The following is a 14,711-nucleotide window of genomic DNA, read 5'->3' on the forward strand; positions in this document are numbered from 1 at the left end:
TCACAAAAGATTTTAAACCATCACACTCGCCCCATCGGACCCGATCACCATCATTCCCCTTCACAGGAGTCCTGTGACTTAGTGGTTAGAGCGCTCGCCTCGCAAACTGGGCGAAATGTAGGGCAAGTTTCCTTACTCCTCACGCCTCTGTTCACCGAGCAGTAAGTAGGAACCCGGTTGTTAGTTGATTGGCGGATCGCTTTACCGGGTGTAATAATCCCCTTTTTAAAAAAAATTTGGACACCTAATCCTCGACTGTTTGTGGGACGCTGCTGTGCACAATCGGCTGCTGCGTTTCGCCCACAAAATATACAGTCACTACACTTTACAGTATATTCTGTGAAGCACTTTGAAACATCGCAAAGATGTGATAAGGCTATCAAATGTAAGGATTATTATACATCCAGTCACCTTCCTGGGCAAATTTCTTCACCCAGATCCCCAAAGAAAAGCAAATAACTCCACAATGTTCATCTCTACATTGCCACAGCTGAGAACCCCTCACCCCCTCCTCACAACATCCTCCCCATCAGCCCCAGCAACACAGGATTCTCTCGCGAGGGGCAGCACTTTGGGACATCCTCCCACCTTAATGACGCTATACAAAATGCAATTTATTGTGGAGTGTTTGACCACTGTTCTAGCCCCTCAATCCCGCTCTGTGTTGAAGAAGCTGAGGGACACAGCTTGTCCATGTATTTACCAATTCGGATAAATCCGTCCTCAGTCCTCTGGTACCGTGGAGACTTCTCTTTACCATCCAGCAGAGTTTCCTTCCCCAACTGGACATTCTAGCAGCCAGAGAAAGAGGAAAATCTAAACCAGAGCTTGTGAAATTGCACAATTTTCAGCCATTTTCAGCCCTTTGTGTCATCTCTCCAGCTTCAGCTAAACAAACACTGCAACCACTTAATTCGCACTCTCAATTTTGTGAATGCAAATCTGAGATCTCCACCAACTCCACAAACAGCCTCATTCGGGATCAGGTAAAAAGTCTAACTCGCTGAGTTTACAATGAGCACCTTACATCAGGCTCCACTTCTTACTCCATTAGCTGAAATAACGATCATAAAGAGGATGAGACTCACATCAAATGGCAGCACATCCACGGTGGTGTTGAAGAGCTTGTCTCCAGGATGCTCAATGTTCCCACTGCGGAAGAAAAACCTGGCGAGAGAATAAAAGGGTCAAATGGGCTGGTGAGTCACACACTCTGAAAGCTTTTTATACAACAGTACGTGAGAAATACAACATTAAACAAACTAACTTGTCCACTTTCACTGGAGTGAAAAATCGGACCCGTATAAAATCACCAGCCACTGGGGTAAAAGCCCAGAAGAAATCCTCCCCCAGGTACGCCTTCTCCAGGGTGAAATGCTGGTAGGTTTTCAGGCTGGTCGTCACCTCTGCCGGGGGGTTGGAGTGGCCCTTGTGCAGCATATGTTTTCCAAAATCCTTATCCTGGGAAATAAAACGGATCATTTCCTTAGTTACAAAGAACAGGCCCAGACGTCTCCCAATCCGAGCTTGTCCTGTGTGCACACACTCTGCCTCCGCTGTAGAGAGACAAGGAAGTGGAGGAATATGGGTTGGGTGCGGAGAACGTGTAAACTGTGCCCCAAGCCAGCAATAGTAAAGAGGAGAAACAAGCTGTTGGCGATCCTTCATACGCCGCCCAGCCAACGGGTGATGCTCGGTATGACACTGCCCCGTGTGAAGGGCTCTATATAAATGCAAGTTGTTCTTGTTGGAAGCTGTATTCTCAACAAAGGGGAACGTGTGAAGGGTCAAACACTGGTTATGGGCGACTTCAACTTGGGGACAAATGTACGTACATCCAGTGCATGTCACAGAATTTAATCCTGAAGTCCTTTGAGGCGTTTGTTTCAACCTTATTGGTGCTGTGTCAAATGCAAGGATTATCATCAGGACAAATAGCTGCAGTTGTCAGGTGTATGCTGCAGGGGGCGCTGCGAGCTTCAGTCACCCTCCAGCAGCTGCACAGGTGAAGGACTAACACTTCACACCATCACTGTGTCCCGTATCGCCTCCAATTACTGAGATACTGCACCTACAGTAACACAACAGCAGATTTACCTCAAATACACACAATAAGTATCTATCATAAGAAGATGGGAGCAAACACAGGATTGGCCTGTTCATTCCTGCCTTTTCCTCCTCAGCCCAGTCACTGCAGCTGGTGATAAACCAGACAAGGTCTGACCAGGATGGTGAAGCTGAACGCTCCCTACTTGGAGAGCTGGATTGAGGCTGGCACTGTGTGGAACAAGCCATGGTGAGTGCTGCTCCAGTAACCGAGAGGCTTGGATTCTCATCACGCCTTGGTGTTCACCTGCAGATAGCCAGCTCACTGACAAGGCAGAGCGTTAGACATCCAATATCACGTCGTGCCTCACACAGTTTGGTCACTGTAACAAATGGTTATTGTCACCATCTCTCTAATGTGTTTCCTGGTGCCCCCTCTGCCCACCCTGACACCGAGCTGAACGCGGGGACACGGCACAGTTCAGACAGTGAGCGCTGCAGTGAACGTACTTTTAGTTTTTGGATCTTTCCGGCCAGTGAGGAATGAGTGCCAACATGCTGGAATAAGGAGGGTTTGAACCGGATCCGCAGGTTAGCCTTCTGCCTGTCACAGTGTTTCTGGGAAGGCAGGAAAGAAACAGTCACTACACTTGACAGCCCTGTGAAGCACTTTGAGAGGTTAAGACATGAGACATGACAAGTTCTTTCTTTCCGATCACCTTTAGGTTTATAAATAACTGAGAAGTGATCAGTGAAGCATAGTTTACTGTTCACAGCCACTTACTGCATCTTTCTCGGGGTTGCAGACTTTGACCCACAGGATGTGGTCTAGCAGCCAGTCAATGGGTTTGTCCTTATAGAACATGAGAATAAACTCCACAATCAGACTTAGGTCCAAGGATTTGAACATTTTACCTAAATAACAGGAAACAAAGAGTTAAGGCCTGCTCAGGTGGGCAACGTAATGTGTATTCAGTTACTCCCCGTGTCCACACTGTGCTGCCTGGCCATGAAAGTGACAGGAAAATTATGAAGCTTCAGGACACCAGTTACACATCTCCATCAATATTCTCAAGTAAATCAGTGAGTTCTATCCAGTTGCACTTCCCTAAACCCTGATCTTTCTCACTCTGATCCACAAGACTTGGAGATGATCCATTTTAATTTCTTTAAACATCAAAAAAATCCGAACTGCTTTTCTCTGCAGATGTAAATTAAGGGCGTAGACACAGCTGCTCCTGTATTTAACACACATTAGGTGCACTGAACATTAATTTAAACAGGTAAAGACTAGTTTTTATTTTGGGTGAAGAACAAACGATGGCAAGTGTAACAAGATGTTGGTTTAATTAGAAATTTAGTGAAGCCTTGATCAGACGAGCCCAGCACTGCCAAATAACAGACTGATCTTGATGTGCATTCCTCCTGAGAGCTTTCCACGGCTACACATGGAAAGCTTGTAAACCCTTCACATTCCACTTTGAAGTCCTTCCAACCAGTGAAACATTAACCAGACACAAATTTCACATTGCTGAGGGCACCCAAGTGACAACTGGGAATTATTGACCAACAATACAGCACCTGTCCTCTGACACACAACACGCACCCCAAGCCAGCAAATTATAGCCGTCCTCGGGGAACCCAGTTAGTGACACACTTGATGCCACATGTAACTAAATTTGGAGCAGATGATAGCTTTTTGTAGTTTTGAAAATTTCCCAGAGAAAGTGATGTTGTTTAGTGGCTGGGTGAATGTCTCCTGTGTGTTTAATGAGATTCGAGACCAGGTTCTGTTCAGGCAGATAGTAAAGAGCCAGTGACACCTTTAAACAAAGGTTTTTCTGTTGTAGCCAACAATCCTCCAGAGCATTGTTCATCGCAAGGCAATGTGTGGAACCATGTAAATGGCAGCCTTGTTTGCCTATAAAACAGTCTCTGTACCTGACAGCCACTATTTGTTCAGTGCAGAGAGGAGCGGTTCAATGTAAAATTTTTGAATAAAAAACAATGTTAGTTTACACTCTGGCCTGGAATCGTCAATTTCAACCTCAAACAAGTGCACGCCATTTCAATATTATGAGCTTTACTGCAATAAACATCGACTATCCTAACCATTGGTGTGAAAATGTCGCTTTGTTACCAATTCACAACCCAGTGGGAATAATTGCCTCTGTAATAAGCAATCAGGAGATGGCTACACAGCCAGGGAGCCTTGCCGTGTGATGTCTCCACAACGCTGGGAAGCACCTCACCCGCACTGAACGCCTCCCAGTGCCAGTGTGCTGCTCTCTCACACCGGCTCCCACTGCAGCCCGCTGCACCACATCTAGATTTCTTAGTCAATCAGCAAAGACAAACAACAATTAATATTCTTCACTGATTTAACTGGCGGCCCCTGTGGATTTCTGCCATGTTACTGGCATTAAAATGAGGAGAATAATCTCTCTGTAGTAAGTGTGTTATCTCCCGGCACAGACAATGGGCTCAGGACAATATTTAGACCATCACTCCCAGCAATTGTAGGGAGCATTCTTCGCCCCTCCACACATCTCCCAATTCTCCAAACATGATCTCTGCTCTATTATTTGTAGAGACTGGGAATTGTGCAAGTCAAAGCACAGCTGTTGATGCTGATTAATAACAACATCATCATATACTTCATTTTTAGATCCAGACCTGTTCTGCAGAAAGATACACTGGTATTACAATCTGGATTTTGTTTTATTTGGGTCGGTTTATCTATCCGCTCTCCCGATGACCTGATTTATTTGGGTCATTTCCACTGATGGTTACATCTCTGTCTCTAGGTTGAAAAAAACAAATCCAAATCAAACAAATCAGTTTTCAGATTCTTCACAAACTCCCCTGAAAGTCAGAGTTTGGAGGGTCTAGGGAGCAGGGATGCAAAGAAAAAACAAATGTGCTATAGAACTTTTCTCGACAATAATTACTGTCAAGTGCAGCTAATGGTTTTTAAGAACACGGCAGAGATATTGCACTCAGTAGGTTCTTACAAACAAACATGACGTGAATGACCCATCTGTCCAGAGGATTCTTGGCCAGGACACTGTGAGAACATGATTGTGAAATACACAAACTCATTACTGCCTTACAGTTCATAGCATGCTTCCCTACAGCTATCAAGCAAACCTCAACACTATTCCCATTTAATATTATTTCAGATGACATCAGCATTACATAAATGTGCTCCAAGGCAGTGTCATGTCTAACTAAAGCCACAGAATATTGAGCTATTCAAGAATTATCTGAGTTTTTACAACTCCGTGGTCCCTTGTCCCCTTGTCAGACCTGAACAAAAGAGAATATACAGGAGTAACACAAATACTCAGCCAGCAAACCTCACATGACTGTAAGCTCTGTTTGCAGGATTCACATGTGGAAGAAGTGTGAAATTTAATAAGGTAATGGAGGGCTTTGTGTCACAAATCACTGTACACTTGGGCTCAGTGCGGTGCTGTAAACACTTGATTTCATTTACATTCTATCTCACAGAGGACTCGCAACGTGGTTAGAAAATAAAACCAGCATTTAAACCGGCTCTTGATATTCTCTGCTGTTGACTTGTTGGAGAACAAGCAAACACATTACCTGAAAAATCCAATGCGTCACTGATGGGATTCAGCCAGCCTTACCTCTCACAGAGCTCATGCACATCTTGGCGCCCGGTATTTGATTGATCAGATTAATAATAGATGGAATCAAGCAACCAATTACCAAAATATCATCACTTTCCACTTGGAAGATATTGAAATGTTTAGGTTTCACCAGAACAAGTGATTACGGCCCCAACTCACGTAACTTTTCCCCATAACTCACATGGTTATTTAGAAAAGTTCAATCGTGTGCAAGAGCACTGTAGGTAATAGTCTGGTTCACTTTACTCAGACACACACGTATGTCTCTAACTTTCGTAGGGCTGACGGCAACTTCAAAACAATGCTGAGGTGTCAGCTTGCCTCACACAGTAGTACTTTCCCATTGGGATCAGAAACACCGACGAGGGACTGGAGCTCAGCTCATAACCCAGAGCAGCAATGGGGGGAGTGCAGGAGCTTTGCGGGGCAGTGCCGTCCCTCAGGTACAACGTTCAGTTGAGGTTTTGTCTGTCAGGTGGACATTACCAATTTCAAAGCAGTTCAGTATGCAAAGGAGAGAGCTCTCTGTTGTCTTAGCTGGTCGTGCTCTCTCTCAGGCACCCTATTCAGAAGCCAAGTTTCTAAATTAAGCCCTGGACCAGAAGACTGTGTTTGTCTCCTTCTCCTCACAGTTACTGAGCTGGAAGCCAAGCTCAGAATCTACAAACTTACCGATGAATCCCAGCTGGGAGAATTCCAGGATCATCCACTCCTCCGACGGCTGCTGCAGCGCAAAGTTCTTCATTGTTCCAAAGTAACTGGGTCTGGCCACAATGTCATCCTCCAGCTGGAGAGGACAATAATCTCAGTGAGTGTGCGAGTCAGAGAGTGCCACTCAGCTGTCTTTTAGCACAACGAGGGTCACACCAGCTGACAAACAGTTCCTCTTACCTGAACATAATAGGTGCCCTTCAACTGAGCATACATCATTAGAAAGCAATAGTCCAGATTCTGCTTTGTTCTCCATCTGAAACAAAAGCTAAAGTTAGTCAGTGTTTAAAACTGCTAATCTACACTTACAGCGAATTGGCTAAAAGCACTCAGATTTAAAGCTCAGAATGAAAGCTTCTCCTGTGACAGCTCAATGAGCTTTGGGTTAAGACGGAGGGACTAAAAAAAAAAACACAGTTTGGGGTAAAATGTGACATATTACCAATACTGTGTGAATCCAGGATCACAGAAATCAAACCCATTGATGGCGATGTAGAAGTAACCGTGTTTCCCAATTACCAGTAGATTCACCTCGTCACTTGGCAAAAGCCGAAACAACTGATATTATAAATGCGGATCAACACAAAGCACTTTAAACATTTGGGTACTAATCCGGGCACAGTTTCTAGTTTATTACAAAGACCAGCCACCTGCAACTGAAGTGGTCTAGCAGTGAAGACATTTCTTTCAAACTGAGATAAAAGAAACCCTGGATGTGTAATTTCACACCCTCTTTTCTCAGGCTGTCGATCAACACACACGTTTGCTGAACCCTTTCTGAAACACATTAAGCTCCAGTATAGTTTATTTTGGCATACAGAATTATTATATTGTTTCTTTTCCCACATATCTTTAAAAGGTGTGGTTACAGATTTTACAGTGCAAAAGGAGCAATTTTATTAAATACACGTCAGGAGGAATTACCTAACCCGCTCCTTCGGATCCCCAAAGGTTTCTTTTAGATGAGAGAAATCAGGGTAGTAGTTGAGCGAAGGCGCTAAGACTTCAAGGAGTCCCGACTGGATTTCATTTGGAAATCTGGAAAGGAATGACAAAGATGGGGCCTGAATAGTCTCCCACACTGTAATTGCTGCTTTGAATATCTGCTATCTCCCCTCACCCATGGCCAGTGATGTGAAATGCACAATATTCCCAAAACAGCAAAGTACAATTTGTGAAAGTTGTCGACAAACTGAACGAAAGGCCAGCGAAACAGCCAGCAGCAATCTGCTCTCCAGCTTGTATTTCATACTTGGTGGCTTTTGGAAACTTTGTTTTCCCTCAAGTATTTATCCAATTCCCTTTTAAGAGAGAGTTATCGACAGCCTCAAATAGCATTTGTGCTAACATAAGGTCACTCCCTTAAAATACAACTAAAACCACCCAACTACCTTCAGACTCTAGCCTCCTGACATTAATACTTTCACTTCAGGAAATTGAAAAATAGCAAGTAGACAGAGAGTGGAATTTATACCTGTCAAACAGGCTTTCATTAACTTTCCGGGCTGGAATTGAGGAGAATTTTATTTGGACATTATAATTTTGAGGGCAATGGTGTGAGCTGCTGCTGGTAAGAAATGGAGCACAATCTGAACTGACGATGCCCTGAGAGGTAACAAACCATCGTGGGCACAAAGCAAACCGCAAAACTAACATGCTATCAAATGTGAACCTCACACATTTCATGAGTTTTAACTAAAATTCTTATCCGAATCAACAGTTTTCCAATTATTTTTAAATGAAGATAGAATAAAATGTGGCAAACAGGCCTGTGAACAGCAGATACACTAAGCAGATGTGGTTGAGGGAAAAACAGCTCATTGGGCCTGGGATCCTCACAGTGAGCAGATGCCTTGCTACCACAGATGGTTGGATCATTATCCAATGCTTTGGTTCAACACTCAGACTGCAATCTGCAATGGAAACCACTGGTGCCTGTAACTTGCCCTATTTTTCTACAGATTTTATAGAAACATGTGAAAAAATATCATCAATATTTGTAGCCTAGATTTTGAAGCCATATGGGAGCCTGTGATTTAGCCAACCTTCCATCAAACTGAAACTACTCTGAGTTCAAGCATTTCCGGGCAAATTATATATATATATATACATATGTGCGGTACACAGAGGGTATGGTATGTCATTAAAATAAAGCCAAACATTTTTAGATGTTAAAAATACCAATAGCAGGAACATAAAGCATTTAAACACAGTGTTCCACATTCATGTAGGTTAGAGTTCATGGTTTAGGTGGGCCTCAAAACTAGTAAAGAAATAGCAAGCAGAAGGCGATAATAATGGAAAAAGCACCAACTGAGGGAGTTTCACAGCTAAGTGTTCTATACTGTTCACACTATTCACAAATGACTTGAAGGAAGAGATGATAACCTTTGTAGATGATATCATTATATGTGGGAACATAGCACCGAATGAAGATGGGGACCAATTAAGGACTGGCAGATGGGTTTTGCTGTAAATAAACACAGGATAATGCCCACTGGAATCCAAGAGAGTAAAACTGAGGTGGAAGAGAGGATCACTGATGGACTGCACTCAGTGAGGTGTGATGAGGCACTTAAACATACAGTAATGCTCCTGATGCCACAGAACAGTGTTGGTTTAGGAAACTGCACTTCAAAACAGCACAAATATGTTCTTACAAGGGAGGAAACCGGAATTACTTACAAATTCTTGAGATTTTCTGCGATACTATTTACATATGATATATCGGTCTGTAACAAAAAAGGAGAAAGCAAATCATACACAAAGCAATGGAATCCTGAGTGAATCCTCAAGCTAAACGTTCAGCCAAGGCTGCTTTCATCACAAGACATACAGGGAACATCACCTCAACTGAAGAGAGACTACTCTGTATTCACAGTTTACTCAGAAAGAGTAAGTTGGAATTTAAACATCCAGATAAGTGCCAGTTTCACATGGGATTATGGCAAATGGATTGGAATCCCATCAATTCACGTTAAATTGACTGCAATTTGCTCGAGGATATTAGTTATTTTTTACAAAAAGGAAACTTTCAGTGATGTCATTGCCAAGAATGAAAGGTGCAGAAAGTGAATCACAATAAGTAGGACTTAGCTACAACGCCTTACATTTACAGCGATGCCAATGATAGAGCATGTCAAGTGGCCCTCGCCCACTCCATGCTTTCTGGTGCCAATGGAGACTTTCCATGTAGCCATGGGCCTCTCTCACAAGCCTGGGCTCTCATTATCGGATCCTGAATCTCATGTATATGTATATTGTACAGTACTGAAGCCTCAATATTACACAGAAATGCTTTCGGTGACCACTGGCTTGTTATGATGGAGTACAAAGCCAGACAGACAGTTTTCCTCACAGATTAACAGCTGGCTGACTGCTGCCCTCTGACAGGACACTGCTCAGCATTTCCTGTGACAGTGACAATGGCAGGATATCCCTGACCTATCCACCACATGCACAAATATACTGGGACCCAATCAGCATGTCAATTTCAGTAACCATCTTGTCAAAGCATAAACCAGTCAATCTAGGCTAATGGTGGCTAAATGTGTTTAAGAAAATAAACTTTGATAAATAATGTCAATACTCTTTATGGGAAAGCAGCATTCATACAACATAAATACATCACATGGAGCTCAAGACTGCCCCTCTGCCTCTGGTGGACGTCCTCCCAACTTGAAAGGTGCTATACAAATGAAATTTGTTGTTGTTATTTCAGCAAATGTAAAATTGTGATTTGACAGCTCCCAACACTGCAACACAGATATTCTTCTCCACTGGCCTGGGGACTCGTAATCCTCCATCCTCTATTGAGATACCTGCTGAATTTTAATATTCATTAGTTAAGGTTTCATCGCTAACAAGAAGCATTTTGATGATGGTAGATTGTAACTGTGCCGCAGGTTACTGGGAGCAGGCACTGGAGTAAAGCAGCCCCACATGTGCTACAACACCACAGAGACTGGGTGCAGAACACAATCATTTCCTTCATAATCAATCTTATTACACTTCACAGCAATTTCTTATGGAGCAGATCCAAAGCCAGGCCTATAAAGCTGCAGGTTTTCTTGCCGTTTCGTCCTCTGCACGTCCTACAGCAACTAATCCAGACTAGCCAACCAGAGACGTGGGCCTGGTTCACACTTGTCAATCTTCTGCACTGGCAACATTGCATCTTCCTGACGATCAGGTCTAATCTAAGGAAGTACAAACCTACCAGCATTGCTTTGCCTTTAGACTTTCCAACACACCATTAGCAACAGTTTCCTGGTTAGACACAAGGTGATGATGCTGTGCAGAAACACAGATCAGTGGGGACAGATCTGACAATAACAACTTGCATTTATATGCTACCTCATGCAGGGTAGCGAACCAGAGCGCTTGGGACCAAATGAACTCGTGGTGGAGTCCTGTAGCTCAGTGGTTAGAGCGCTCGCCTGACAAGCGAGATATCTGGGTTCGATTCCCGGCAGGGCAAAACCTCAGGCAAGTTTCCTTACGCCACATGCAAGAAAGAGCAATCAGGTGCTGAGAAGATGCATTCCCTCTTGAAAGCCAATACTCTTTAATATCCTTAAACCCCAAGTATCTACCTATCCTTTAAACATTTATTGATTCTGCATTTATCCATCCATGTTTTTTTAAACATCCCAATCAATTCTGTATCTATCCATCTCCCTTTAAATGTCTGATTGATTTTGCTTCCAGTCAAACAAACCCCTCTCATTGCCTGCAATGGGTTTGTGTTAGTAGCTCTGCTTGTATTGGTGCAGGAAAGCTGCTATAAACTAGTTAGAAGCTCTCAGACGCATTAACTTCCATCTCTCGCCTTCACTTTCTCTCGTTTAAAAAGTTATTAGTAGAGGGACCCAGAGCAATGGGACACAAGCTTAGAATTAGAGTTAGCAACATTAGAAGTGAAATCAACACGGATTGTTGTGTGAATATACAATGTTTAGCCTCAGAAGGACCTTAGATGCTGAATGCATTAGGATGTTTAAAAGGGGGACAAATACATGGGAAATAGGAATATTAAAGGGCATGGCGAAAAGGAAAGGAATGTGGTGTTAAGCGGAAGCATCACTAATAGTAAATACTCATCCATCCTTCAGATAAGATGCAAAACTGCCGTTTCAGATCTGTTAAAGATCCCATGACATTAATCAAAAAGAGAAAGGATTTTCTCCTACTATTCTGGGCCACAATCAGCCAGATAAAATCGGCTACTCACTTCATGACTATTTGTGAGACATTGTTGTGAAGCAGCAGCCAATTGCGCACAGCAGTGACCCACAAACAGTTGTGGATTGAGTGACCACATTTTTAAAAAATTATAAAGGGATTGTTACCACCAGGAAAGCGATCCGCCAATCGACAAAGGAATGTTCTACGTTACAGGCACTATATCAAATGCAAGGATTATTATTTTACTGCCCCATAAACGCAAGGCAGCCAATCTCTAAGGATTTGCAGATTTGAGCAGTGAACAAGCACATTTGTATACAAGGAGGATTGACTAAGTAAACTAAGTAATCTCCAGACACTCCATCAATAAAAGCCATGGACCCAGCTGGCAGGCATGGTGATGGTTAATATTTGCTGATACGTGTACAGACAGAAGAAAGGCCTTGCAGCCACTTCTGTTTGAGAATCACAGCTGACGATTGAAAATTTTAATAAAATTTGATACAAATCCAACTCCTCCTTTAAGTAGTTTTCACAATGTGGATGTATTCTTATCTTGGTTTATATTTGCTTCTTAATCAAATTACCTGAAAACTCTAATCAATTGCCATACATCTGGATTATTATGAAAGTAAATATCCCAGCAAAAACATTCACTTTGTTTAATCTCACTATGTAGGGTGCTTTCAGATGTTTCTTTTACACGAAAAATGCTGCATAATGTAAGCTGTTTAAGCACTCCGAGGCACCGCCCTGCGTGAATGCTTTGTTATAGCACTGATAGATTGCTAGTTACCCGATGAGATGTGTTAATGTAGGTAGACTCTTGCTCACCTCTGCAATAAGTACAACAATCACGCAATCTTCTTTTTCCTCAGGAGACAGCTCATAGATCAGGGAATTCAGGGTGTCAACCAGGTAAGTGTGTACTTCCCGCCTTACAGTGGGAACTCCCATCACTATCGAAACTGTGGACAATAAAATAGGACAAAAATGGTATTACATCAAGAAACCAGGACTTTGTAGATGAAGTCTGAATTATGCAATGCAAAACAAAATCCCCCATAACCTTCCTTCTATAAGAAAGGAATTAGTTCCAAGCTACCACCTGCATGTGGGCACAAGACAAAGTCTATCCACACATAAATTGCAACAACAAGAAGATTGCATTGATAAGAGCGCCTTTCACGTCGGGAGGACGTCCCAGGGCGCTGGACAGTTGGGTCGGGACCCCAGCAGGGTCAGAGTGAGGGGAGGGAAGGGAGGAAGCGAGGAGTGGGTAGAGAGTCGAGAAGGGAGCTGAAGGCTAAATTGCATTCCTGAGCTCGGCATTGCAGAGGGCCCAGTGAAAGATCTGAATTAGGATTTAGGCAACATTATATTTCAGTTTCAAATATTTTAACATAAATAGGATTTGATCCCACATGTACAAAACATGGAATAACATGCATTTATATAGCGTTCTTCATGCGGGGTAGCATCCCGGAGCACTTGACAGTGGCAGAGTCTGACACCGAGCCAGGGGAGAGGTGACCATAAGATCAAAAAGCAAGATTTTAAGGTGGGATTTGAAAACAGGTAAGGAAGGGGCAAGGCGGAGGGGCTGAGGGAGAGTTCCAGAGTTTTGGGGCATAGTGGCTGAAGGCATGGGCACCGATGATGGAGCGGAGGGGAAGAGGGACAAACAGGAGGCTGGAGCCAGTCGAGGGGAGCCAACGGGTAGTGGAGTGGGGGGTAAGCAGATCAGATAGGTAAGGGAGGTGCAAAAGCATGAAGGGACTTGAAAACGAGTGATTAAAAGAACCTAACTAAAGTGCTCACCCCCAGTTCTCCTCTGCCCCAGGTACACAGAAGGCTGGAAACTGTTCTCTCTGGCAAGTAAGTGCGGAAGATGATGGAAGATGCTGGGAAGCTGCAGCACATTCTTACTGGTGGTGATGTTCCATAGCTTCAGTTTAGTTTCATCTGGGAGGGGAGGAAGATAGTGACATAGTAACCAGGGAAGGAGTAAAACATATCGCATCATCACCTGGACGACTGGATCACAATCATTTTTCCATGGCGAGCGAGCGAGAGACAGAGAGAATGATAAGGGCTAAAAAACTCAATTACTCATGTTTTCTGGTTCCCAGTTCCAGAAACCGAGACTGAAATTCATAGCCAATTGGCTCAAAAGCAAACACATTCCAATCCCTGGCCCCAGGAGACAGGATGCTGCTTTAAGCTCTAGGATTTGATACTAAATCTTTCATAATATTTCATAATTCATAATATGCCTATTATATTGAACCGGTCAAAGTGTGAATTGCTGTGTATGGAGAGGAAGAGAGAAAAAAAGAGGAATAGCAGAAAAAAAATCACACTAAAGATTGAAGATAATCTTTCTACTGAAAAGACACGCATCTCAATCAACCAAATGCGAGCATGCTTGCAGCATGGAACTAATGTCCATTTCCTTCTACCCCAAAATGCTTGAGATAAACATGGTTCTAATATTGGAGGCCATCAGGTATGGATCTCTTAAATATCCCGCTATAAAAAAAAGGCGACTTTTCTCTTCATTAAAATAAAGGATTTGAACCTGAGGTTCTTTGTTTTTAGGGAAGTTACACAATTTCACGAAGGTGTGTTGTGCGGGAAATCTCTACAGCAATGTCTTAAACTCCAGTCAGTTGTTAAAAGCACTAATGCAGATTTATTTGAAAGAAGTAACATTAGTAAATTAATTTTGTGTAGATTTCTTCTCTCTTCCCCGCCATAGAGAAAGATTAAAACTGATCTAAAGAGAATTTGCAGTCGACTAGAACAGGATGGCTTATAATTAGATCCCAGACTTGAACTTTATGAGCCTAATTAGATGGAAACGTTGCCTGGAATGAAGCTGATTCATTAAAATTCATTAAGAAAATTAAAGATAAGAGGGGGAAAAAAATGAGATAGTTAGAATCCCAGTGGATGGGAAACGAACATTACAGACAAGTAGAGACAAAAGGCACAAGCAAAGAGATATCCATACATTGACGCAGGGAGAGTGGTATTGCCTTGGACTGATTTCTCTTCAAATATAGTAGTTAAAATAAACCATCTTTCACTCTTCAAATAAACGGTTCC

General features: G+C 42.9%; 1 protein-coding gene and 1 non-coding gene across 2 annotated transcripts in view; one reads left to right on the forward strand and one right to left on the reverse strand.

The window, feature by feature from the left end:
- mgat4b (alpha-1,3-mannosyl-glycoprotein 4-beta-N-acetylglucosaminyltransferase B) overlaps positions 1–14,711 on the reverse strand; it is a 41,248-nt gene that overhangs the window by 2,937 nt on the left and 23,600 nt on the right. Inside the window, exons 4-14 of the mRNA XM_042339917.1 lie at positions 13,422–13,565; positions 12,435–12,568; positions 9,099–9,145; positions 7,338–7,451; positions 6,594–6,669; positions 6,375–6,489; positions 2,831–2,961; positions 2,557–2,664; positions 1,268–1,461; positions 1,089–1,167; positions 704–791 (exon numbers count right to left, since the gene is read on the reverse strand). Coding sequence (XP_042195851.1) covers positions 704–791; positions 1,089–1,167; positions 1,268–1,461; positions 2,557–2,664; positions 2,831–2,961; positions 6,375–6,489; positions 6,594–6,669; positions 7,338–7,451; positions 9,099–9,145; positions 12,435–12,568; positions 13,422–13,565 — 1,230 coding nt within the window. The remainder of the gene's footprint in view (positions 1–703; positions 792–1,088; positions 1,168–1,267; positions 1,462–2,556; positions 2,665–2,830; positions 2,962–6,374; positions 6,490–6,593; positions 6,670–7,337; positions 7,452–9,098; positions 9,146–12,434; positions 12,569–13,421; positions 13,566–14,711) is intronic.
- Positions 10,822–10,893, forward strand: trnav-gac. Its single transcript has one exon. It is a non-coding gene; the product is annotated as a tRNA-Val (tRNA).

The sequence above is a fragment of the Callorhinchus milii genome, unplaced genomic scaffold (assembly GCF_018977255.1).
Source record: "Callorhinchus milii isolate IMCB2004 unplaced genomic scaffold, IMCB_Cmil_1.0 Scaffold13, whole genome shotgun sequence".
Lineage (NCBI taxonomy): Eukaryota > Metazoa > Chordata > Chondrichthyes > Chimaeriformes > Callorhinchidae > Callorhinchus > Callorhinchus milii.